The sequence below is a fragment of the Miscanthus floridulus genome, chromosome 6 (genome assembly GCF_019320115.1).
Source record: "Miscanthus floridulus cultivar M001 chromosome 6, ASM1932011v1, whole genome shotgun sequence".
NCBI lineage: Eukaryota > Viridiplantae > Streptophyta > Magnoliopsida > Poales > Poaceae > Miscanthus > Miscanthus floridulus.
The window spans coordinates 74,584,301-74,611,611 of NC_089585.1; the positions used below are offsets into that span (position 1 = coordinate 74,584,301).

Below are 27,311 nucleotides of genomic sequence, written 5' to 3' on the forward strand. Positions count from 1 at the left end.
GAACTAGTATAAACCCTTGTATCCTCCAAGCACACCATCCGAGCCAGACGCGCAAATACAAATTTACTCGTCGGTGGTCCGAAAACACCGACAATATGCCATTTAGAGTAGTTGAAAGTCCTCATTGTATCCATATACTTCTAATGTTTTTGTCTCATAAGATTTTAGCCAATATAGAAATGTGAGCTAGTCATCTATTTAACATATCAGGGGATATAAAAAAAATCAAAATTCCTCTCCTTTCATATATAGGCTGGAATCATATATTTGGGGATTTAGGCCATGCATTTATGAAGGACAAATACGAGCATCCCTATATTCTTCTTAGGTAAGGAGGACATCGTTTATACTTTCCTATCTCAACAATTCAATTTGTACTCTCAACCCTATTTTTTTTAAAAAGCTTTGCATATTCTACTTTACAAACTATCTAAATTGGATAAATTTAATCCAAAGTTAATTTGCTTATATTTGTACAAGTTAGGTTTTACGTTCAAAGCATATAAGATGCATCATAACCTATAGCAGTTAATTTTAGATGTTTTTATTTACTTTTTATGAATTTTCATATTTTGAGGGTTATATTATTATTTTGTAGATACTCCCAACTATGCAAACAATCATGAATAAAGTTTCAAATTATTTCACAACACAGGGAATAATGCTAGCTATAATTCCACAAAAAATTGAACATTAAACATAAGTTGTATGACTAAAAACAAAAAAGAAAAATCCATTAGGTTATAATTCAATCGGACTAGTTAATTAAATACTAGTCTAAATTAAAGCAATTAAATTAGTCAAGTTTGATATGAGGATTACGTGGACATATTGAATAGTTTTGGGTAGTAGTAAAATTATTTCCCCTTTCATTCGATCATTTAGCCCGTGCTGTAGCCAGGTCGTGGTATTGCTTGACCACGGCGATTGCAAATTTAGCTTCATGCATCTTCCTGCACAGCATGACACTAACAATCGGTTAGACCAGTCTCAGTGGTACTTTTATGGCCCTATTTCCGAGACTTCTAATGGTTGAAAACAGTGTAAACAAGTTTTATCCCCTGTAAAACTCATTTTATCCCATAAAATTTTTTTCATCTCTCTCTTCATTTATACTATGACCCTGTTCGACTTACCCCATATTCGGTTTGTTCGGCTTCTTTTTTTCAGCCGAAATAGTATTTTTCTCTTACAACAATTCAGTCGGAACAGTATTTTTCAGCCAGTTTCAACCAAGTTTCAGACCAGCGAACGGGACCTATGTCATATCAGCTTATTTAATATCCATAAAATTCTCATTGAGATTGACCTTACTGCTGATTATATTAATACCCAACCGGAGGCGTCTTTGTCGGCTCTTTCTGACATTGAATTGAACCAGCATTTGCAGGTCATCGAGGGCATGTGTTGTATCAAGAATGGGATTGGCAGCGACATCCATCCCTAGCCAGGTTGTATAGTTCATTCTTTCCTCGTCCATGTGGCCAACTCAGGGTGACTGTTTCGGCTGCAGAAGTTTGGTCAGGTACCAAGTTTGGCAAGAGTCTACGAGCCTGATTGGTTGATGGCTAAATTTTGATTGCCAAAACTTAGTCAAGCCAAGATTCTGGCTTCCATTTGGTTTGGTAGCAAAATTTGCCACCATCTCGCAGTTGGCATACCAAATCTATGACAATATTACGTTCAAGTCTTGACAATTTTTTTCTACCAAGTTTTTTACATGGTAAATTTGATAGCCAACCAAGCGGGCCCTATACGTTGAACCAAATGTGTTAAAAGAAAAAAAACAATCCTGCATGAAGAGAAAAGAGAAACACCCCCTATCACATATAATCGTTATTTGGTAAGACCCATTGAATTTTGTTTTTGTTTTAAACTTTTGTAGACCTCGTGTATCCTAATATATTGTATCAATCAAACTATCATGAAATTTAATAAAATCATTGCTTATTAGGAGAAAAAAATCATCACATGATGAGAAGCCTTAGCCTTTTAATAAGTCTATTTATTTGCATCATTATTCATGTGACGAACTAAACCAGTGCAAGTTGAAGGTGATGAACATGGTAATCCTGTGAGTAACAGATGTTGCATGTGACGTGGTAGCTATTAAACGGATAATCAATCTCCAGTTAAACGGATAATCATCGGATAGGAGTGTACCGTATCACTGAAGCTTCAGCAGCTTGCTTCTTGGATGAACGTTTGATCCATTCCATTCCATTCTAGGCCTTGTTTAGATTGCCTCAAAATTCTAAGTTTTTTCACTCTCTTTCCGTCACATCAATTTTTGGACGCATATATGGAGCATTAAATGTAGGTAAAAAAAATAACTAATTGTACAGTTTGGTTGTAAATCACGATACGAATCTTTTGAGTCTAGTTAGTCCATAATCGGACAAAGTTTGTCAAATACAAACGAAACGTGCTACAGTATCCAGATGGCAAAAATTTACAATCTAAACAAGGCCCTGTCCAAGCAAAATGGTTCCGGAATATGCCGTGCCTGCCAGCTGGCTCCACCCACGTTGACCGTTGACACCGTCCACGATCAAGTCAGCACCACGCCAGCTGGCAGCAGGCCCCGCACCAACATCTCGTGCCCCGCCGACGAATTTCCCTCTACTTGGAGGCTCTTTTTCAGCAAAACGCCACAAGAAAAAAAGAAACCCCCGAGTCTGTGGCTTGAAACGGGCCTTATCAGCATCGTCGTTCGGCCCATTCGAGGCCCACAGTGTTCGGCATAGCTCGCCGCCCCCAAGTGCGGCGAAGGAGCAGAGTGAGGAGGAGCAGGAGGCTAGGGTTTAAGGTGCTCGGCGATGGCGTCGGCGGCGAAGACACTGGCGCGGGCTGGATCATCCCTGTTCGGCCGCATCCTCGCGACCCCGTGCCCGTCCCCTTCCATACTCCGCGCCGGGCTGCCGCTCGCCAGGCTGCAGCCGCACGTCCCGCCGCCGGCACCGGCGGGGGTGGACGCTTACGAGGCGGAGACCGTCGCCAGGCTGAGCTCGCTCCCCGGCGAGATCTCCTTCCCCTGCGGCCTCCCGTCGATCCGCTTCTTCATCGACGACGGTACCGCTTCTCTCTCACACACACGCACTCATGAATGAATTGGGCCGCGATTGAGTTTTACAGTTGGGCTCGGGTCGCTAGTCACTGCTAGGTTCAGAAATGGGGAATAGGGGGAGACTGGGAGCAATGTTGCCATAGCGTACATTGTATATAGAAATTGTTGCGTGTGACCTCTTGAAACTCGCATGATTTCTGATCTACTGCGCAATTTCTGTGATTTGCAGTTATACCATTACACTGTTAACCCTTGCTTTGTGCGGGATTGGGAAGAATTGCCATGATTTCGCACAGTATGCTTCATTTGTTCATTCCGGGGACATTGTTTTCTGAAATCTCATGGTTGTCTTCCTCAATGGCGATGTGCTACTATTAGGGTGTGTTTGGTTTGAGGACAAGGGTGGATGGGATATGGCCATTCATGGATTTCGGGATATGTCTGTTTGGTTGGATGGATGGGGCGAGTCATTTTTGTGTTTGGTTGGATGGATGAGATTGCATGGGATGAGAATACTTGACTAATTATATCTATTATTTAAAAATAATAACAACTAATTATACCCTAATAAATATGCACTAACACTAATCTTGTCATTATAATCACTAATTAAAAATAAAATATGTTAATTAGCACTATACTACTCTAATTGTCACACAAAACATGTGCTAATCAACATGTGGATATCCTCATCCGCTAGATTTTTGAGGGACAGGATATCAAGCATCTACCCAGAATATTCCCTGTTGTGGATATCCAGGTTCAGCTTGTCCATCCAACCAAACACCCTGCATGGAACCAAACACACCCTTACCTGTGTTATACTGTTATGTGTCAGTGCTTGTTTTATTAGCTAGTTGTAGCTCGAGGGGGTCTGCAGATGTTGCCTGACTTTCATGTCCTCTAGTAACTCTAAGTGGTGCTGTATTGCTGCAATATTCTGAAGAAGCACAAAAGTGATGATTTGTGGGTGTGTCTGGCCCACTAATGAGTGTGTGCTTGACAAATAAATCTTTAGTGCCTGTGCTGTCTTTATGATTCACAAGCGTTAGGGCTTCAAAATCTGTGTTGTTTGGTTTGTATTGAAAGTTAACAAGTGGTTGATCAACCTTGAGAAAAGCCATGTATGTAGTGTGATTGATACTCTTATGCATAGAAGAGCACGTTGCTTGCAATACATTATGCACTATTTAATGTTCCCTGTATGCCCTTTTCTACCTTGAATAGGTAGTAGAATCCAAAGCTTGATACGCTGCATTATTGTGTGTGATCATTTGAAAGCCTAAAACTGAGATTGCGTGGAGCTTGGGGAGGTCTCTCGCTTATAAACATATGATTTCTATTAAGTCCTACATTTGGTAGAAAGTGCACTAGAAATACTCAACTACACATGTTTCTTTTTGTTATCCTAAGATTGTTTACTTGCATGGTGCCAAATGGTGACTGTGGCTTGTTCCATCTGCTGCTGATTGTCCTGAAATTGGGTAGAAAGTGTCTGACAAGTGACAAATACTCAAGTACATGCGATTCATCTTGCTGTTCCTGGATTGTTTACTTGCATGGTCCCAAACAGTTACTGTTCCTTGCTATGTCTGATGCTGAAAATATTCATAGTTATTAGGTGAATGATACAGTCTTGGTTATGACTTGTAGCCTTTTGATTATGAGTTTATGACCTGGGAGCTAGGATCAAATTATTATTTTTGTGAGTTTGATGTCTTTGCTAATCCGTTGCTTATGTTCTGCTATTTGTAGTTGAGGATCTTGTTGCTAATGACCCCCTTCAGTTGCTTCCGAAAAGAACTTACCAGCCCAGTACCATCAAGCGGAAAAGAACCCATGGATTTCTTACACGGTCTGTCACTCTAGCTTCCCTGGTCCAGTTCAACTGTGCCACTATTTTGCTTCCCTCATCCCTCGTGCAAAAAAGACTGACGGGTTTCAAGTTGGAATTATCCAGCTTTGTACATGTTTCCATTCATGTTCGCCTTTGGCACCTCATTTACATTTAGATAGAAGGTTAGTTTTTGTTTTTTGATCTCAAGATAGAAGGTTAGTTTACCTGGCATGACTGGTTCAGTTCCCTGATGTCCTTGTTGCATTGGTGCTGCAGTAAATCTACTAAGGGTGGGCGCAAGGTGATTGCCAGGAGAATCGCCAAAGGCAGGCACAGAATTTCAGTTTAGCAAGACCCCGTAGCAGCCCTCTGGATGTTTTCTGTGCCACAGATTCGTATTGTGTTCGTTGTATGAACACCTAGTGCTTTTATTGTATGCTTACCATCCTGCTGAAGGTGAGCGCCACACAAGCAGCAGACTACGTATGGATTTTGATTGCGAAACAAACTCTTCTGTGCAATGAAAATTTTGCTCGGCAAATGAGTTCAGTTTGAGCAGCTGCGTGCTGCGGTTGCTTCATTTGTTTGTTTGTTTGCAACTGTAATTACCACGTATCAGATGTGTGCTTGATACGCATGAGTGTTTTATGTTGTGCCGGTTCTTGTGTTAGCCACTTGGGCTTGTTTCAGTCCTTGTTGGCTGGGTTCAGCGGTCCTAGCGCAGTAGGATATACCTGCTGCCATTTTCTTTTGCGACATTGTGGTGTATACAATCATGATAGCCTGATACGGGTTGGACGCGTTGCCTTTGCTTGCCCTGTTCGATGTGGTGCGGTGGCGGCCGCTCGCTTGGTCACGCTCCTACCAACTGCTACGTGTACGTGGATGCCCATGCTCTCTCCTGCCACCACGGCTCTGAAGCCGAGAGCATGAGGTATATCATACACTCGTCAACCGTGTATGCCTTTGGAGTTTGGATGCATGTGGCACTTGGCACCCAGCGCTGGAGCTGAGGCCGTGAGCTCGCACGTGTTGCGGTTAGGTCCGAACTCGGTGCTGGTTTCAGTCTGCTGCGTGGGCATCTTAGCTGAATATCCTTTTTCTTTTTCTTTTTCGAAATCTATTAATGTTCTAGCTTTCTAGGAAACAATGTTGGTCATGTTCGCTTGTCTTATAATCCGTACTTTTTAACTTATTTTTTCAATCAAAATAGTGTTTTTCTTTTACAGCAAATCAACAGGAACAATATTTCGGCTTATTTTTTCAGCGAAGCGAACAGAGCCATTGGTCCTTAAAAGTTAAAACACACACCGCAAGTTTCATCTGGCACATGCCAAGGGAATTTTTTTGCTGAAAATCGGATTTCCTTCGTTGCACATAGTGGAAAACTATATATCTAGAAAGCTAAAACGTCATGTAATTTGAATGGAGGGAGACTACTCACCTCCTTCAGGCTAAACGTACTTAGATTTTAGATAACGACAAAAGGTGTTCTTCAATCGAAATGTATGTAATAAAATATCTAAAAAAAACTTATGATAACATTGAACTGGATTTTACAGATACGATTTCTCATGTTTTTATTCTAAGTGTTTGAAGACAATTGACGATCCACATTTTTAGATCTTCGACTAGGAGTATGATCAAAACAGGATGTTCCGTGGCCAGAGCCCAGACGTCACTATAAAATTTCTCTAAAAATTAATCACATTTTGGCAGGGGAAAAGCCCTCCTGTGATTCACTAGCAGGTTGGCCTTCCCCACGGGTTGATTGCACAAAATAAAATCACGAATAAATGGGGTACAAAGAATTGGAGCACGTTACTTATTTTATGCCACAAAACATCTAAAAGTGCCTAACCAAATATCATACCGTAAGTCAAGTGTAAAACGATAATGATATGGCTCGGGTGTCCGTACCATGACTTTCAGTCCGAACGTGGCTCATTCTCGTCCACTCGCCAGCATATCTTGCGTGACTCCCGTCCAGACCTCGTGGCTCATCCTCATCAACTCACCGACGTCGCTCGCGCCACTCTGTGCTGTGTGCCCCCCGCTCGCGGCCGCAAGATAGATTCTGCCTGCGCTGCTCGCCGGCGCCGCCCCCGCCCGAGCCGCTTGCCGGCACACCGCGCCCCCCACCTGTACTCATGCCTCCCGTCGCGGCTGCGCTACATCCACTACCGCGGCCACTGCCGAGGTCCATGTCGCCGACGAGCTCTGCACCGTCAACCTCCACGCACTTCGTAACATCGAGCTCCACGCCAGTGTCGAGCTCCATAACGACGAGCTCCATTCGTCCAACCAACAAGGTGACATTGCTTGCACAAAAAACACATGTTACAAGCGTATGTTTCAAGTGTTTCATATGTCTCAGAGGTATGTTGCAAGGATTTCGTATGGATGTTACATATGTTACAATGGTTGTACACATATGTTGCAAACGTCTGTTCCCAATGTTTCATCTGTTTTTTAGACGTATGTTGCAAGTCTGTTTATCTGGATGTTGTATATGTGTTTACGCATATGTTGCACGTGTTTGTCTGAATGGTCCACATGTGTTGCAATTGTTTTCAAGTGTTTTTAGGTGTTTTTCAAGTATTTTCAGACTTATGTTTTAAATGTTTCATCTGTCTTCAGACGTATGTTGCTAGTGTTGGTATCTGAATGTTTTAAAAGCAGATCGGGTGTTGCATCTCCCTTTCCCGCTTTCTGCTGCCTCGCCTTAGTATGTCCTCCTTGCCTTCTGCTGCCTTGCATCCTTCTCAGAATGCGGAGGGGGCGTAGCGAGGGCCGGCGAAGGGGTGCACAAGGGGATTGAGGCGCGGACACGAGCGCACGTCATCTCCTTCCGTTACGCGGCCAGGTATCGCTTTGGTCCCCTTTAGTTTTCTACTTTACGCGGGATGCTGAGATGGTCCTGTTGGTGGGCCATGACGCCAGGCCACGATTTGGTTGGCTGGGGACTGGGAGATGCGTCCAGATGCGCCGTGGGCGCCGGACGTCCGGGCACTAGTGCCCTCGAGCATAAAAAGGTTGTATATAAGATTTTCGGACCTTAACTTCTCTAAAAAAATTCTTACTAAACAAAGCCTCCATACTATACCAAATTTAGAGATGCCTTGAAAATGTTTCACCGAAAGTTTTTTTCAAGTGGTCCTATTCTTTTCAAACTTCTTTAAAGAAGACTTTGTGCGCTGTTTAAAATGCTGAAACCCTGTCACCCCGAGTCCCCGAGCACCGCACCTCACCGCACCGCGCAGCCAGATGGCCTCCTCCTCCTCGTGCCCGCTCGCCCCCGGGCCAAGCGGCTCCAATTCCAAGCCCAGGACGGCGCGCGCCAGCGGCGTCGGGTTCGGAGGCGTAGCGATGGCGCGGAGCGTGGCGGCAGTGAAGCTGGAGCCGAAGCCGGAGCCGTGGGCGGCGAGCGCAGAGGAAGGGTCATCAGTGGTGCCGCGGTCGATGGAGGGGCTGCCGCTCCCGGCGCCGTTCGTGGCGAAGACGTACGAGATGGTGGCGGACGCGGCCACGGACGCCGTGGTGTCGTGGGCGCCCGGCGGCGCGGGGAACAGCTTCGTGGTGTGGGACCCGCAGGCGCTCGCCGCCGGCATCCTCCCGCGCTTCTTCAAGCACGCCAACTTCGCGTCCTTCATCAGGCAGCTCAACATCTACGTACGTACGGTATCTCCCACCCACACCCGCACCCGCACCAACGCGCACATGCCCTTGCAACATAGGACGAGACCCGTTCGCTCGAACTGCATGGTGTGTGTGATTTTGTTACTAGTTGCTGCTTCGTGATGTGAATGAACGGCGTTCTTCCGGCGACCGCTTTAGTTATCTCGTATGGTTTGTCTCCCTTGCGTAAACTGCTGCTAGCGATTCCTGGACGTCAATTGCTTCCCTGTTACCCGTTGTTATCTGATCAATGTTTGGTCATAGTTGTCTGTGTTGCAAAAGGCAGGAGATGGGAATCTGATTCAAATGAGTTCATGTTAGTATGAGCCTATGAGCTGCCTCAATTTTGCGGCAAATGTGTACACATCATGGTGTCCTGGCAATTGAGCATTCTATTTAGTCAGGAATTGGTGGCAAGACTAACGTGGGAGGGTGTTCTAGTGTTCCTGGATTCTGAAGAATTTGAATTTAGAACCATGGGTAACTTTGTAGAGATTAACAACTAAACAGTGTAGAACTGGCCCCAGTCCCAAGTTCCCAACTGCTTATTATGCTGATCAATGTGCCTGTAATTTGGACTGTTGGGTATAGCAGTTAGCCAGTTACTTTATAAAAAAAACTCGACCTGCAGGGGGGTAAGCCACCCCCGGGCATTGCTGTAAGAGAGAAGATCCTTCTCACACAGGCCGAGAAAACCCCCGAACCTGCTGCCCCACCCTGACACAGGGCACCGTTACCCTGTGAGAACCGGGCCTAGGCCTTTGACCTGCACTTTGGCCGTGGGACAGACGAGGGGATTTTTTTAACCTCAGCCTGAAATTCGCTCCCACGGGGAGTCCTGACTCCTGAGGAGTGCCGCCGAGGCCACATAACCAGTTCAGCTAGGCACCCTTTGGGCGCCAAGTTACTTTATTTCAGGGTTGTCATGAAATAAAGCTGAAAATCGTTGGCAACATAAACAGCGGAAATTCAATGTTGATGTAGCTGCCTTTGTGCGCCCAGCCAAAATATTCAATCATTCCACTCAATGGGTTTGTCCTATCCAGAATCTTCTAGAAGATTTTAATCTTTTGCGATGAATTAGATGTGCTTAGATTTCATCTGCTCCATCCACCTATGTTGTGTGAAACACTAATTCCAGTTTCTTCACGTTGTGATCTAAGATACTTGTTATATTCACTAAAACCAAGACTACAAGTGTCCAAGCAGTTGGTATGTCATAATCAAATTCTATTCCACTGCTCTCAAGTACTGAACCTCATGACCTGTCCAACTTTTAGCAGTTAAAAAGCAAAAGGTGATGGGAACGTATGATTTAACTGAAATTTGTTGTTTTTGTTTGTCCTCTTGATGATGTTGAGCTCCGTTATTTCTAGCAGTACATATCTGGACTTAATTTCCATGAGCTGCAGGGCAGTTCCTTTGTTCTTTAAGGCCTTAATTTTTCTTATTGCAAGTAATTTTAGTAGTGCAGTGTGTTATGGTACCTTAGGTTGATTTGTGTGCTAAACTGCAATGCCATTTTAACTTCTTTTTTCTTGTTTTTTTATTTTTTTCCCAAAATTACATATTGCCAGTTATTTGGGCTCGGCTCATAGAAAAAATGTTGCAAAACTTTGTATTTCTCATATAACTTTGGCTTCCTGGTCATGCTGACTGAATGCTGGTATTGAAAGGTTGATTGTGTTGTGTTACCTCCTGCATAAATGCTAATGGCTCTGTTCCTGTTGTGCAGGGATTCAGGAAGGTGAATCCGGATCGTTGGGAGTTTGCAAATGAATCCTTCTTAGCAGGCCAGAAGCATTTGCTGAAAAACATCAAGAGGAGGCGCACTTCCAAGCCTCAGATGGAAGCACAGCCAAGAAACTGTGCAGGTGCTTGTCTCGGACCGCCAAAGGATCCCAGCGAGGTCGAGAGTTTGAAACGAGACCGGGCAGCACTCAGGGCTGAAGTCATCACGCTAAGGCAGCAGTACAGCATTTGCAAATCCCAACTCGTCGCCTTGGAGGAGAGGATCTTGAACAACGAGAGGAACCAGCAGAGGGCCATCGCCTTCTTCGCAAAGGTGCTCAGCAACCCAGGTTTCGTGCAGCAGGTCCTGCTCAACTATGCCAAGGAGAAAGAGCTACGCGGCGCTTCCAAAAGACAGCGGCTGATGAAAAACGAAGAACATCGGCACGGCGATTTGCCACTGAGGAATAGCACCGAAGCTGCGCTTGGGACAGTGGTGGCTGGCGTCTCATGCGGGGAGCAGCGATGGTGGCACAGCCGCGAAACAGGAACCTGGGCCTGAGTTGAATGGTCAGGAGATGGACAGTATTTGGTATGGTGTGTGGGACGAGCCTGGACGTGATACCAGGCGCTGATATGGACTGGCGAGAAGCAGACAAGGGCGTGGCTGGCTTCGACGTCGAGGACTTCAGTGGACGGCCTTGCGGTTGGGATCATGACTGCTCGTATCTGGCGGAGCCGATGCAGTTTGTGGAGCACTATGACTAGAGGTGCAAGAATAGCTTGATCTGGAGCTGGAGAGGAATAGTGGCTTGTTCATAGCTTCATCATATTAGGATTCTGCCAACTGAAATTCGTATATAGGAATAGGAACATGGGGTTGTTTAACTCGCAGTTTAGTTGACATGCTGGCTGTGGTGTATAGCGTCAGCTCTGACTTCTGAGAACATATCGAGCTCAACTATAGCACCACCTCTCTGGCTCTGCAAACCAGGAATTTGTAAAAAAGAGTTATTGTGATAGTTTGTGTTTTCTTCATTTCTAACTATTGCTGGATGAAGAAGCACAGGGTGCACACGAATGACACCATTGTGGAGCATTTGCCTTTCGCACATTGTTACCACCCTACGCTGGTATATTTCGTGAGCTACTACGGGTAAAGGACATATGTAATTATTGATATGAAAAAAACCTTCAAAATTTTGGTCGAGTTAGGTAAAAGGCATGCGTAATTGATACGTAAAAAACATTTCAAATTAAAAAAAAAACCTTTAAAATTCTGGTTGACAAACTCCAGAAGAAACATTGAGATACTAATAAGAAGAAAGATCATTCCTTTAGATTTAGTTGGTTGAGTCTGTGTTTGAATACCATAACATTAAGAAACTGCCTTGTGCAGTCTGATTACAAAGATACCTAGTTTTTACATGTTCAGCACAATAGGTGTTTTCTGATTACAAAAATCAAAAGATGTATAATTTTGTAACAATACTTTCACAGCTGCCTTGTGCAGTCTGAATCAATAAAATTCAGGTGGGGAGCCTCTCCCCCCAGTGACCTTCAAGAAAAGATATTAAGAAACTGTGATATTGAGAAAATGCAATTATCTGTCTGATCTGGTGGGGACTTCCTGACTCTCTAACGGATCATGAGATCATCTAGTGGTTCTAGCTTGACTGTATGACAAGCTTGACCATGTCCCTATGATGCACCAAATGTTTAGGTATGACTGTGTGACACATCGGCAGGGCCATGTGGCGAGAAATATTCTGTATATTCCAGCTAGTCATTGTTGGAATCAACCGGATTAGTAGCGCCAGTATGATCCGGCATCAACAATGGTGGACAACGGATCATCTGGTGATATTTACATCTGTTAGTTTTTTCCAACGACTAGTAGCCGTTTCAAAAAAGTGCAACCCCTAGCTTATTTGGAGATGCTCTTCCACCCCACTATTGCTAGCACTTATAGAGAGAAATGTGAAGCTTTTGGAGAGCCATCCAAGTTAGGAACTGAGATTTGAGTGTTATTCTTATGGGCTACCAGTGTTCTTGCTTGGATTTCTTTGAGCTGGAGCTGAAGACTTGTTACTCTTGGTGATTGTCATCACTTAAACAACTCAATAGAGGATTGGTGTCCTTCCTCGATAGAGTCCTAGTTGAGGATGCTCCAATTAATGTTCATGATTTGGAACCCTCCATTCTGGAATGGAGAAGGGGTATTCAATAATCAATAGTTAAGTAGCTTAACCGAGTATTGGCGACTCTTTGATGCTCCAATATGGACTAGAGTGTTATGGCAACAACCCGATACCATGGGAAAGAATCTGGTTGTCTCTTTGACTCTTTTCCATTATTGCATTACTTGTTTAAGCTTGTTTGTAGTGCAAGTTTCTTCGAGTAACAACTAGAATTGCATGACAGAGTGTTTAGTATAGGTTTAAGGAAGAATAAAATAAAGTTTATGTACTTTTATTTTAGACCTATGGATCCTTTTGTACAATTGTTTATTGTTTATGGAATGACATTGCGATGTACCACTGATAAGTCATTACATGCATGAATAAACTGCATTCTGGTATACACATGACTTGAATTAAGTTTTATCCTTAAAAACTAGGTGTGACTTGTGCTCTTCCGGTATATCTGTGCTTCTACATCTCTGATCATTCGCCAGGATTTCTGATAGATTTTATAATCATGTAATGTCCTAAAATAATTCAAACGGACCATACGACAAGGGATTGTTTGTGGCTCTGAGGGCCATTCGTTCATCATCGAATATCTAGTTTAAGATAGCCGCCTTTGCAGGCTGTGCACCAAGTCAAATTCACATCGTTTTTGGATCTAAAGTCCATGTGAGCCGCATATTATTACCTAAGAATCGTAAAAAAGGAGGAGTTTTATATCATGTTTACTGGGTTTAAGCATTCAAGTGGGTTTTCTCTATTTCACTGAATGACATACTAGCATGTAGGGATGAAAACGGATCGGATACGGACGGATATCACTGATATTATATTTGTTTTCATATTTCTGTTCGGATTCGGATCCGAATACGGATAATGTCAGCCATGCCGGATAGGATATGATTGGGTATCGACATCATAAATATGCGATTTGAGTATTCGGATACGGATATGGTATCGAATGTTGAATACGGACAGATTTGAACCCCTCTAAACGAATTCGGTCTCGAATGAGAGAGCTTCTTATCACCCACTAATTTGTTCGGGTTCAACTTTAGCACCCACTACCTGCTGCAACGGCAGGGGGCTTAGCCAAACGCAGTCAAATCCCCCTTCGGGTGAGCACCCCCAGCTGGTTGGCCTGGTTGGATATACATAGAGCTCATCAATCAACGGGAAGACCCAAACCTGCCAAATCCTACCCCCAAAGCCTTGGGTAAGCCTGCGACCAGGCCCGGCGAGAAAAGGGTCAGCGCATCTTTTTTAATGCCGGTTTGGTGTTATTAGAACAATCCTTTTGGTACTAATTTTTCTGCGAGGAAGCAAGAGTATATCTATATACGCGATATATACCCATGCACTGAGCGCATGGCCCTTGCACGGGCTCGCGATATTTAAAAGGCCGGCCCATTGGTGCTCCGAACACGCCTTTTTGTTTTTGCGAAGGAACACGCAAAAAATATTTGTATATGCAGCGTCTCTAAAGGTGAAAAAAACAATTATACATGCAATATCTTTTTCAAAAAAAAAAAGATTATATGCAAACTGAACGCTTTGCCATTACGCCCTCAGGCCTTAGGTCGCGCCATACCAAAATTTATGCTTCACCACTCCTCCGCTCTATTTCATTCTTTCTTCGATCAAGAAGATACAGAACTAGTGCAACGCGCCCTCGCGGGCGTCGGTGGACACGGTTAAGTTTTTGAAGGTGGGCAAAATATGTTGGATATATAGATTGGAATATGAGTAAATAACAGAGTGCATAGGTATATACTCTCTCCGTCCCTTTTTCAGAGTCGTTCCAGCTTTGAACCTGGTGCATCGAAGATGCTTTGGACCTGGACGCTGCCTGTGTCCATGTGCATGTAAGGGACAGTGAATGACGACAGTTTACAGCCGTGCCAGAATGACTCTGAAAACGGGACAGAGGGAGTATATTACATCCGGTTTTTGACACGATAGAGTAACTTGCAGTTTCTGTGCCCTCCTTGGTAACCGAAGGATAATGGGGTTGTCCATAAAAAATACACACTAAAGTATCAGTGCACAGTGGAAGCAAAAATACTTCATCAAAGTTCGAAAAATCATATGAATCTTCCTGGTATCATCTAGAGGTAGCAACCTCTGCAGGCTACAATAACAATTGTTTACAAAAGATTGATGTCATAGTTGGAGTCTTGCATGTGAAAAAAAATTCCAGGCAAGGTAGCCAATGATCTGGGTGAATTACCTTCAAATTCTCAAGGTCATCATTGACCGAAAGATGATCATGTTGGATTTACGCCCATGTTTGGCCTAATCTAAAAAATTCCAAAGTATGTACAACCTATAGTCCCATATTGCTAATTCAAGGAGAGGTTGCCTTGCTTAAATATGGGAGTCTCCTCTCTATGCAAAATAGGTGAAAATGAGAGAGAAGGAGACTGTTGCTACACGCGCGCGCATTCTTCGCGTGAAAAATCGCGTGACTTGTGTAGTTTCTATTTTTTATGCTGAGCGTAATGGCGCTTCAATGTGATTGAAACTGTTGTTTTAAATAGTAATAAGGTGTGTCAGTTTCTGCTATTTGATTGCAGCATTTTCTGTCATTAAATTGGACAGTTTTTACTGCTTGATGAGGGTAATTGATGCACTATGAAGGCCTAGAAAACCAGGAGACGTCCTGGTTGAAGGACACGTATTCACGCGCTCACCTTCTCACTCATTGTGCTGAGCTTCTCGCTGTTGCGCCTCGTCGACCTTTGAGTTCGACGTGCACCGGACTTGAAGAGAGCGGGATCTCCGAAACCACTGCCGCAAGACTCCTGCACGGGGCGGCAATCAGGTTTTTGGGCAGCGTCTACACGCGACCGCTTGGTGATCTGCAACATCTACTTCAACACTGTTCGACTACGTTCTGCGCGGGATCATTGAGTAATTTTCTTGCGCAATCATGTTCTAGTCAGTATGTTGTCTGTTTACTTGTGTTATATGCTTGCATCATTTTTTATCTATGAGTTTTTTCTCCAAACAAAATCTGGAATGTATTTTAGGCACATATATCCGACGGATCAAAGAGACCAGGTTCATTGGACTGATGAAGTTTAGCCCGAGCATTTGAGTCGTTTCTTATTTGTACTGGATGATGCTTTATTACGTAAATCTTGAACATGTAAGAAGTAATAGACAGAAACCGAGAATTGACTTCTCAAAACATGGCAGTGCTTAATTACATGTGTGATTCCTTGTTTGAGTATGTAAAAAGAGGGAACACGTAGGTTACCTAGCTCATGTTTCTCAGCACAGCGAAACCTAAACTCCTTGTTTGAGTATGTAAAAAGAGGGAACACGTAGGTTACCTAGCTCATGTTTCTCAGCACATCGAAACCTAGCTGATTTTTCTCAGCACATCGAAACCTAAAAACTACAAGGAATTGCATATTTTTTGTATCCATATATAGGGTTCCATGCCCAATAGATCTCTTGATGTATTTTTGAAAGATCCGGACGAACCGGCTTTGATTAATAATAAGTGGAGAAGCAAACATCGGAGTTTACATGCGCGAGCAGCGCTCCCCACCACAACCTAGGCTGCGTAGGGTTTGTTTACATAGTTAATTACTCACTAACGACTTAACGACCGTGGCTGGCCTGAAGGCCTTGCATCCTGCTAGGGACCATTGCTGCGCAGTGTCCTTTATCTCCGTGACCGCTGCTTGCGGCGTCTTCAAGCACCCCCTAAAAATGACAGCATTTCACTATAAAAAAACATTTATAGCAACAGAATATTTTTTTTGGGCGGCGGATGATAGAGCCGCCTCTACAGTGGGCATGCTCGGGACCCACGAGACCAGCCGCTCCTATAAATGGCACAGTAGGGACGGTTGATGATACGAGTCGTCCCTACAAATATATCGATTTGTAGTGGCGGCTCACTCACCAGCTATCCTCGGTATTACGATTTGTAGGGATGACTCACTTACCGGCCGCCTCTATAAATTACACTTGTTCGTTGATCATCATGAATAATTATGATTTTTCTTTTTAATCTCTGGGTAAAATTTGTAACTAGTCTTTCTCCCTCATACTAACTCCAAATGTGATGATTTTTTTCTTAAAATTTTCTAAAATCATGTCCTATCAAGTTACTGTATTGATTTGGTCATTCTTTTCGTTTGACAAAGTCTAAGCAATTCAAATTTTTAAATTTTTAAAAAATGACAAGTTCTAAAAAGATTTTGAAACACCAAATGATTTCAGCTGAAAAGATGATGAATACCAAAGATGTATAACTCATCAAGATCTATAACTTTTATTTTGGTTATTTCTTTATCTGACAAAGTGATAATAAACATTGTTCAAAAATCAAAATATCTCTCATAGTTCATGAAACTATGAGTGATATGTTAATTTGTGAATAATGTTTACTAACACTTTGTCAAATAAAGAAGTGACCAAAATAAAAGTTATAGATAATGATGAGTTCAACAATTTTTATGTTCACGACTTTTGTAGTCGAAATCATTTAAGGTTTTAAAATCTTGTTTGAAGTTGTCATTTATTGAAATTCAAAATTTGAACTGTTCTAATTTTGTTAAATGAAAAGATGACCAAAATAAAAGTTGTAGATAGTGATGTATTCAACAACTTTTATATTCATCACCTTTACAGCTGAAATCATTTAGTGGTTGAAAATTAGGTTTGAAGTTGTCACTTTATGAAATTCAAAATTTGAATTGTCCAAAATTAGTGACAAAGATAGATGACCAGACTAAAATGATAGAGCATGATTTTAGAAAATTTTATGAAAAAATCCATCACATTTGGAGTTAGTACGATGGATAAAAACTAGTTATAAGTTTCAGCCACAGATTAAAAAGAGAAAGGGCACTTGTTCATCGTTGATCGTCATGAATAGTTGTGATTTTTCTTTTTAATCTCTGGGTAAAATTTGTAACTAGTCTTTCTCCCTCATACTAACTCCAAATGTGATGATTTTTTTCTAAAATTTTCTAAAATCATGCCCTATCAAGTTACTGTGTTGATTTGGTCATTCTTTTCATTTGACAAAGTCTGAACAATTTAAATTTTCAAATTTAAAAATGATAAGTTTTAACAAAATTTTAAAACACCAAATGATTTCAGCTGAAAAGTGATGAATACCAAAGATGTATAACTCATCAAGATCTATAACTTTTATTTTGGTTATTTCTTCATCTGATAAAGTGATAGTAAACATTGTTCATAAATCAACATGTCTCTCATATAGTTCATGAAACTATGAGTGATTTGTGAATTTATGAGCAATGTTTACTAACAATTTATCAAATGAAGAAGTGACCAAAATAAAAGTTGTGGATAGTGATGAGTTCAACAACTTTTATGTTCATGACTTTTGTAGTCAAAATCATTTAAGGTTTCAAAATCTTGTTTAAAGTTGCTATTTATTGAAATTTAAAATTTAAACTGTTCAAATTTTATCAAATGAAAAGATGACCAAAATAAAAGTTGTAGATAGTGATATGTTCAACAACTTTTATATTCATCACATTTACAGCTAAAATCATTTAGTGGTTGAAAATCAGGTTTGAAGTTATCATTTTCTGAAATTCAAAATTTCAATTGTCCAAAATTAGTGACAAAGATAGATGACCAGACTCAAATGATAGAGCATGATTTGAGAAAATTTTAAGGAAAAAGCCTAACACATTTAGAGTTAGTACGAGGGATAAAAACTTGTTACATGTTTCAGCCATATATTAAAAAGAGAAATCACACTTGTTCATCATTGATCATCATGAACAATTGTGATTTTTCTTTTAATCTCTAGGTAAAATTTATAACTAGTCTTTCTCCCTTATACTAACTCCAAATATGATGATTTTTTTCTAAAATTTTCTAAAATCATGCCCTATCATGTTACTGTATTGATTTGGTCATTCTTTTCGTTTGACAAAGTTTGAGCAATTCAAATTTTTAAATTTAAAAAAATAACAAGTTTCTAACAAGATTTTAAAATGCTAAATGATTTCAGCTGAAAAAGTTATGAATACCAAAGATGTATAACTCATTAAGATCTACAACTTTTATTTTGCTTATTTCTTCATCTGACAAAGTGATAGTAAACATTGTTCACAAATCAACATGTCTTTCATATAGTTCATGAAAACTATGAGTGATTTGTGAATTTGTGAACAATGTTTACTAACACTTTGTCAAATAAAGAAGTAACCAAAATAAAAGTTATAGATAGTGATGAGTTCAACAACTTTTATGTTCATGACTTTTGTAGTCAAAATCATTTAAGGTTTCAAAATCTTGTTTGAAGTTGCCATTTATTGAAATTCAAAATTTGAATTGTTCAAATTTTATCAAATGAAAAGATGATCAAAATAAAAGTTGTAGATAGTGATGTATTCAACAACTTTTATATTCATCACTTTTACCGGTGAAATTATTTAGTGGTTGAAAATCAGATTTGAAGTTGTTATTTTCTGAAATTCAAAATTTGAATTGTCCAAAATCTGCTTCCAGTAGGAGAAGCAGGGTCCACGTCGCTCTAATTCTTTCCAGCCATAGGATCTTCCATAGTGTGGTTGTGATCGTCTGGAGCATATTCTCGTATGGAGCGACTTCTCCGGCTTCTGCTAGGCTTCTCAAGCTTCTCGGCTACTTCTCTGGCTTCTCGTCCGAGTCCCGACAGAAAAATATATATGCCCTTTAGCTTCCAGCCGCTTCTCCTCCCCTCCCTCTCTCTCTCTCCTTTTCCCTCTCTCTCCCGACATGGGTGGACTGGCGCCGCCCTTGGCACGCGGCGACCCACCGGTGACCGTCCCCGGTTACCGAGCAGCTTGGCTGGGCTCCGCCGGTGGCCCCCGCCGTGGCTCCCCCCTGTGTTGTGTCCTCTCGGCAATCCACGGGCGCTCGACAAAACCCTACCCTGCGTCTTCCTTGCTGCGGCGGCTCAGCTCAATACGTCGCCATCTTCTTGCCCTGCTTCCTCTCATGGCTCCTCTCCCAGATCCCCTCTACCTCATGGACACGCGCTGGCTGGTGTACAGGCTGCGGTTGCTAGGCGACACGACACGCTGGCAACTGCCGGTGGCCATGGCGGCGGCCCACCCCCTGCTCTCCCCACACGGCCTCCTATAGGCGTCCCGCGTCGCCCCCTATCTCATCGTCATACTGCTACTCCGCGTCATAGAGGGAGATCGAGCGTGGCGACTGTTCGACGAAACCCTAGGTGTCGCTTTTGCCCAGGTCAGTTCTTATACAATTGCTCTTTTTTCCCTCTGTGATGGCGACAATGATTTCCTCGTGCCCTACTCAGTGCGTGGTGCTTCGCTTCTGTCATTGCAGGTCTGGGCGTTCGTGAACCTTCTTCCCTGCTAGCTCTGAGCAATTGCTCCTTTCATCTATTGCCACTGCGTCCTTGTCTCGGCTTGCGCACCATGGTGACGACCTCCTGCATGATGTTGGTGACTCGCCTCCTTCGATTACCCTGCTCAAATCATGCTCAGGTGAACCAAGGTAAATTCCTTTCTTTTTTTGGCAGGTTCCCCATACACTAGAAAATGTACTTATCTAAAAAATGTTGCAGCAGCGATGCCCAATGTCTTCACCTGGCAATTTGAGTACCGTTGTAGCAGCAAGCATTCCTAAGTCCATGATTTCATTTTCACCTGTTGTGGTGGTACGTTCCACAGATCCTGCCTCTTATCATGTATCCTCTTCCAACAATTAATAAGTGCGCTATTAGGCTAATGAAAAATTTTGGATGCTCTATGACAGGTTTGTTTTTTCTTCTCTATTCTTATAATACGTGTTCTATGTAAGATGTTTTTTTTGCCCTAACTGCTAATAGTGCCTTCACTATTTACATGTGTCCTTTGGTACTACAGCTGCCCCTACAAATCGATTTTGTAGGGGTGGTTTGGAAACCGCTCCTACAAATCAGCGATTTGTAGCTATGCTTTGGTAGGGGTGACTGGCCAAACCGTCCCTACAAATGCTCATGAGCCGTCCCTACAAAGCCTATCTGTAGTAGTGTTTCTCCGGTTCCAAATGATCCACAGCGTCAGTATTACCAGAGTTTGTCCTCTCTTTTCCCCTGCTCCCAACGCCTGACTGTACCAGTCTTCTAAATCGCGCTCTTCCCTCCAGCTAGCCGAGTTAAGGCTATTGCAGGAGCTCCAGGAGGCCACAAGCTGCCAGACCAACCGAGAGTAGGGGCACTCAAAGAATAGATGTTGTGCCATCTCCAAGTTTCTTTCGCATAGCGCACAAAAGTAGTTGTTCTTCCATCCCCGCAGCTGTAATCGCGCCGCAATCCACAACGTGTCTTGGAGGAGCAGCCATATGAAGAATTTGCATTTCGGCGGTGCCCACACATTCCAAATGAAAGCTAGGGTAGTTGGAGCTGATTTTGTTAGGTTGATCTCCACCAATTGGCCCTTGGGCCCTTGGATCAACGCCCTAATCAGGGACGTCCAACCACTCCTTGGATGGTGGGCCCCCATCACATAGCACCATAAAGGGAGGTGGGGGCCCAGGGCTCTATCTACGAGGTTGACCTGAGCCGCCGCAATCCTCCGACAAAGAAACCCTAACGCTAACCAATCAAGAGACGGTGCTGCCAGCAATGGAAAGCCGCCACCAACTTCATCGTCGCCTCTACATCGCCACTAACTACGCCGGACTTCACCGCACAAGCGTTCGACTACGATGCCGCTGCCACCGGAGGCCACATCGCTGCGGCGCTATGGCCGCAACTGCCTTAGGGCAAGGTACATGATCAAGATTCTCCATCTAAGTCTAATTATCCCCTGATCTACAATTTAAAGGTACAATGAACCTATCAATGGCACCAAAGCTAGGCCATCTAGTGTGTAGATCGTGTGTTGGGGTAGAAAAGAAGAACGATTTCAGAAAGAAGATGAACAGTGGGTTCGGATTTGTTCGGTTAGGGTTTGGCCGAGCCCTAACCCTAAACCCTAACCTAGAAAAAGGACGGAGTGGGGAGGGGACCGACCTGGGTTTCTCTCGCCACCGTCACCACCGCCGTCATGCGGGAAGGTGAACCCGCCACCGCGCGGAATCCACTCGAGCCGCGCTGGCTCGCTGGTGTTCCGCTGCGCCACGCTGCGTGCTTAGGGCACCACTGCAAGGCCGCTCGACGATGACGCACTCAGCCTTGGGCAAGCGCGTGCACCAACGAGGGCGAAAGGTCCTAATGGCTAGACGGGGGGTGAATAGCCTATTAAAAATTTCTACTACAACACTTAACAAATCGGTTAGACAATTATGAGACGAAGCGAGTGTTGCGCTAGCCTACTAAAAATGCAAGCCACCTACCACAATTCTAGTTTATGTAGTTTCTATCCACACAATAACTATGATACTACACTAAGTTAGTGTGCTCTCAAAGCTAACTAAAGAGCCACACTAACCAAACTAACAAGCTCTCACAACTAGCTAAACTAAAGAGCTTGACAACTAGATTACGGTAATGTAAAGAGAGTGAGCAAGATGGTTATACCGCCGTGTCGAGAAATGGGCCAATCAATCACAAGAATGATACCAATGAAGACCAATCACCTCGGAATCAAATGATGACACAATGATTTTTTACCGAGGTTCACTTGCTTGCCGACAAGCTAGTCCTCATTGTGGTGATTCACTCACTTGAAGGTTCACGTGCTAATTGGCATCACACGCCAAACCCTCAATAGGGTGTCGCACAACCAACACAAGATGAGGATCACACAAGCCATGAGCAATTCACTAGAGTACCTTTTGGTTCTCCACCGGGAAAAGGTCAAGAACCCCTCACAATCACCATGATCGGAGCCGGAGACAATCACCAACCTCCGCTCAATGATCCTCGTTGCTCCAAGCCATCTAGGTGGCGGCAACCACCAAGAGTAGCAAGCAAATCCTACAGCGAAACACGAACACCAAGTGCCTCTAGATGCAAACACTCAAGCAATGCACTTGGATTCACTCCCAATCTCACAAAGATATTGAATCTATGATGGAGATGAGTGGGAGGGCTTTGGCTAAGCTCACAAGGTTGCAATATCAATGCAAATGGCCAAGAGAGTGAGCTAGAGCTGGCCATGAGACTTAAATAGAAGCCCACATGAAATAGAGCCATTGGCTCAATTATTGGACATATTGCGCATCGACCGGACGCGCTGCTTGAGTGCACTGGACGCTGCATCGGACGCACCGTTCGTGAATACCGAACATGTCCAGTCGCTCCCAGACCACCACGTGTCTAGTTCAAATCATAGTAGCCATTGCTGCCCACACTTACATACAACCAAACGCTCAGACTGGACGCTGAAATAGAAATGACCGGACACTGAGCCACAGTGTCCGGCTGAGTCTAGAGAGTACCCGGGGCCGATCAGATGCGTCTATTAGAAACTAACCGGACGCTGAGCTACAGTGTCCGGTCGAGTCCAGTAAGCACTCACGGTCGACCGGACGCGTCCGGTCACTCTGGACCAGATGCTGCCAGTGTCCGATCAACTGTTTCACCGAACAACGACTTAGCTAATTCACACCGGACGCATCCGGTGTGGCGACCGGACACGTCCGGTCTCTAGTTCGTCGTCAATACCGGACGTGTACGGTCACCATACCGGACGCGTCCGATCACTCTATGACTAGCGCGACTAACTCCTTTTCAGCTCTATCTTCTTCACCCTTACTCAAATATGCCAACCACCAAGTGTATCACCTTGTGCAAATGTGTTAGCATATTTTCACAAACATTTTCAAGGGTGTTAACACTCCACTAGATCCTAAATGCATATGCAATGAGTTAGAGCATCTAGTGGCACTTTGATAACCGCATTTCGATACGAGTTTCACCCCTCTTAATAGTACGGCTATCGATCCTAAATGTGATCACATTCTCTAAGTGTCTCGATAACTAAAACAAAATGGCTCCTACCACTTATACCTTTGCCTTGAGCCTTTTGTTTTTCTCTTTCTTCTTTTCAAGACCAAGCACTTGATCATCACCATGGCAACACCATCATCATGTCATGATCTTCATTTGCTTCATCACTTTGAGTAGTGCTACCTATCTCATAATCACTTTGATAAACTAGGTTAGCACTAAGGGTTTCATCAATTCACCAAAACAAAACTAGAGCTTTCAATCTCCCCTTTTTTGGTAATTGATGACAACCCTTACACAAAGATATGAATTGAAATTAAATTGAATCCATGTTGCTTGCCCAAGCATATTTACCATGTGTAAAAGAATATGGACAAGTTTTACGAACCCCAAATGGTAGCATTTGCTCCCTCTACATATGTGCTAAGAGTTTGGATTGTAGCTTGCACATATGCTTATATAGGAAATATAGGAGACAATGTCTACCAAATGATGCTAAGGTATAAAAGATGGACCTTTGAAGCGTGATACCAATCGGAGTGCACCAATATACCATCCTTAGCACCATGGTAAGCTCGATACCACTTGGAAATGAAATCACTAGATAACCTATGCATGCTAGTTTTTCATTTCATCATTCAAACCTACAACTATCATACACCACACAAGCATGGATATTAAAATTTAAAACTTGTGCCACGCAAGCAAACATATGAAATGCACATTTAAATGCACCATACAAGTTCATGAGCTTGCTCCCCCTACTTGTGTGCTCAATATTTTAATTTATCCCTTTCCTTTGTCATATCTCTCACCCTATGTCAAATTCTCCCCCTTTGTTGTCTTTTCACTATATTAGTACACTAATATCTTTGTTTTTCTCCCCCACAGTACTAATATCACTAATATCTTTGTTTTTGTCCCCCTTTGTCATCAATGACCATAAAGGTTCAAAATGTAGATAGGTTGAGAGTATCAATGTCAATCAATGGGGTGAGGATCATTTTCCCAAATTTTGGTTCAATCTAGAATACTTGCCAAAGACATTTAACTCAGGTTTGATCTAAGGAAAAGCTTCTTCACACCTCTAAATAAGGGCTATCTTGTACCATGTTGAGTTAAACACTTATAGTTTATTTTCTAGATCAAACACTAGGTTTACAAGCCCACAAACATGTCATATGCTACCACTAGATCAAGTCAAGCATAGAAGCAATAGTGATACCATACAAACATCAAAATCATTTGACCTTAGCAATAGTTTGATTTTCATGAATGAGCCTATTAAATGTGATAGATGACTAGATGCACTAAACATGTCCTTAGCAAGGATGTATGCCATGCCAATCAACTTTTACCTTGGATTGCTCGAAGGAGAGCCATGTCATATAAGTGGGGGGGAGGGGGTGCATCAACACATATTTGAGAAATCCAATATGTTCAACTCATTCCTTAGCTTGCAAAACCTTTTCTCATCCAATGGCTTGGTGAATATATCGGCAAGTTGATCTTCGATGCCTACACTCTCAATGCAAATGTCCCCTTTTTGTTGGTGATCTTTTATGAAATGGTGGCGGACATCAATGTGCTTTGTTCTTGCATGTTGAACCGGATTGTTGGTCAACTTGATTGCACTCTCATTATCACATAGCAATGGCACTTTCTTGAACTTGATTCCAAAATCGCTCAAAGTGGCCTTCATCCAAAGTATTTGTGCACAACAACTACCGACGGATATGTATTTGGCTTTGGTGGTTGATAATGCAACACTATTTTGCTTCTTTGATGACCATGAAACAAGTGATCTTCCCAACAATTGACATATGCCTAAGGTGCTCTTCCTTTCAGCATTGCATCCCGCATATTCCGAGTTGGAGTAACCAACTAACTCAAACTTTGCTCCCTTGGGATACCACAAACCAACATTTTGTGTATGCTTCAAGTACCTTAATATTCTCTTTATAGCCTTCAAATGACTTTCTCTTGGCGAGGATTGAAATCTTGCACATATGCACACACTAAACATGACATCCGACCTTGATGCGGTCACATAGAGTAGGCTTCCAATCATAGACCGATACAATTTTTGATCTACCATATTGCCACTTGCATCACTATCCAAGTTGCCATTTGTTCCCATTGGTGTACTAATAGCTTTGCTATCACTCATTCTAAACTTCTTGATCATGTCCTTGATATACGTGCCTTGACTCACAAATGTACCATTCTTTAATTGCTTGATTTGAAGAGCAAGGAAGTAACTTAACTCTCCAATCATGGACATCTCAAACTCATTAGCCATCATCTTTCCAAACTCTTCACAAAAGTCTTGATTGGTTGATCCAAATAGGATGTCATCAACATAGATTTGCAACACAAATAAATCTTTTCCAATCTTCTTGATGAAAAGAGTGGTGTCAACCTTGCCCATCATGAACCCTTTAGAGAGTAGGAAGTCTCTCAATCTCTCATACCATGCTCTAGGTGCTTGCTTCAAGCCATACAATGCCTTCTTCAACCTGTACACATGGTCGGGTTTGTTGTCATCTTCAAAACCAGGAGGTTGCTCTACATATACTTCTTCATTGATGTGACCATTGAGAAATGCACTCTTGACATCTATTTGATAGAGTTTGATGTTGTGGGCACTCATTGATGGCCATTAAGTCTATCTAGATTTTGATGAATCAGAATATGAGGAGATGGTTACCAAATTGACAGTGATACAACAAGCTATATTTGATAAATCAGTCAAGTATTGGCACTTAAAGGCTTATATGTAAAAGGTTTAGTTGATAGGAAGCCGATGGTCAAAATGTTGGTGGATGAAGGTGCTTCTATTAATCTTATGCCTTATACTACTTTTTGCAAGCTTGGTAAGGGACTAGGAGATTTGATTGAGACTGACATGATACTTAAGGATTTTGGGGGCAATGCATCCAAGACCAGGGGGCAATAAACGTTGAATTGACAATTGGAAGTAAGACTTTGCTCACTACATTCTTTGTCATTGATGGAAAGGGTTCATGCAATTTACTCCTTGGTTGTGATTGGATTCATGCAAATTGTTGTGTACCATCGACTATGCATCGATGCTTGATTTAGTGGCATGGAGATGATATTGAGCTGGTTCATGCTGATGATTCTGTGAGTATAGCAACAGCTGACCCAATGTATTGAAAACTAGAAGATTTCGAGTGTTTTTCTAGCAAGCAATGGGAAGGAGGCTTTATTAAGATCAATGATGAAAGCCAACAGCTGATCCAAGTAGTCGGCTCTGAGAGTTTGTTTTAATAGATAATCCAATAGATGGTATGGATGGTAAACTAGGACATGGCTTTACGTCGGCTGATGAATTAGAGGAGATAGATATTGCTCCTAGAGATAGGCCTAGGCCGACATATGTAAGTGCTAAGTTGAATCCTAAGTATAAGCGAGAGTTGATAGATTTATTAAAGGATTTTAAAGATTGTTTTGCTTGGGAATATTATGAGATGCCTGGTCTAGATCGATCAATTGTTAAACATCGGTTGCCAATCAAACCTGGATATCGGCCATTTAAGCAAGTTCCGAGGAGATTTAACCTAAATGTTCTTAATGATATCAAAAAGGAGACTGAAAGATTACTAGAAGCAAGATTTATCCGACCATGCCGTTATGCAGAGTGGATATCGAGTGTTGTTCCTGTGTATAAGAAAAATGGGAAGTTAATAGTTTGCATTGATTTTAGAGATTTGAACACGACTACACCCATGGATGGTTATCCAATGCTAATAGCAGACATGTTGGTAGATGCAGTAGCCGGGCACAAGGTTATTAGTTTTATTGACAGCAATATAGGATATAATCAAATTTTTATGGCTGAGGAAGACATAGAAAAAATAGCTTTTAGATGCCCTAGCGCAATTGACTTATTTG

At 42.5% G+C, this 27,311-nt stretch overlaps 2 protein-coding genes and 1 long non-coding RNA gene across 7 annotated transcripts in view; all 3 read left to right on the forward strand.

The window, feature by feature from the left end:
* Positions 1-5,445, forward strand: part of LOC136458390 (uncharacterized) — a 10,432-nt gene extending 4,987 nt beyond the window's left edge. Inside the window, exons 1-4 of one of the 4 annotated variants that reach the window (XM_066458331.1) lie at positions 2,706-3,072; positions 4,823-4,922; positions 5,028-5,086; positions 5,181-5,445. In XM_066458331.1, the coding sequence (XP_066314428.1) occupies positions 2,820-3,072; positions 4,823-4,922; positions 5,028-5,079 (405 nt within the window). In that variant the 5' untranslated portion in view covers positions 2,706-2,819 and the 3' untranslated portion in view covers positions 5,080-5,086; positions 5,181-5,445. Of the gene's footprint in view, positions 1-2,705; positions 3,073-4,822; positions 4,923-5,027; positions 5,087-5,180 lie in introns of those variants that run through there. The other 3 variants (XM_066458332.1, XM_066458328.1, XM_066458329.1) reach the window with 3 other exon arrangements.
* Positions 5,446-8,129: 2,684 nt separating this feature from the next.
* On the forward strand, positions 8,130-11,316 carry LOC136458391 (heat stress transcription factor A-6a-like). Its single transcript, XM_066458333.1, is given in 4 exon segments — positions 8,130-8,576; positions 10,318-10,812; positions 10,814-10,924; positions 10,926-11,316. Coding segments are annotated over 4 exon segments (1,167 nt in total). The 5' UTR covers positions 8,130-8,171; the 3' UTR covers positions 11,082-11,316.
* Positions 11,317-19,672: 8,356 nt separating this feature from the next.
* Positions 19,673-20,219, forward strand: LOC136458392 (uncharacterized). Of its 2 annotated transcripts, none has more exons than XR_010759980.1 (3): positions 19,673-19,741; positions 19,841-20,011; positions 20,085-20,219. It is a non-coding gene; the product is annotated as an uncharacterized lncRNA (long non-coding RNA). The 2 variants fall into 2 exon arrangements; XR_010759981.1 differs by having other exon boundaries at positions 20,082-20,208.
* Positions 20,220-27,311: the final 7,092 nt, after the last annotated feature.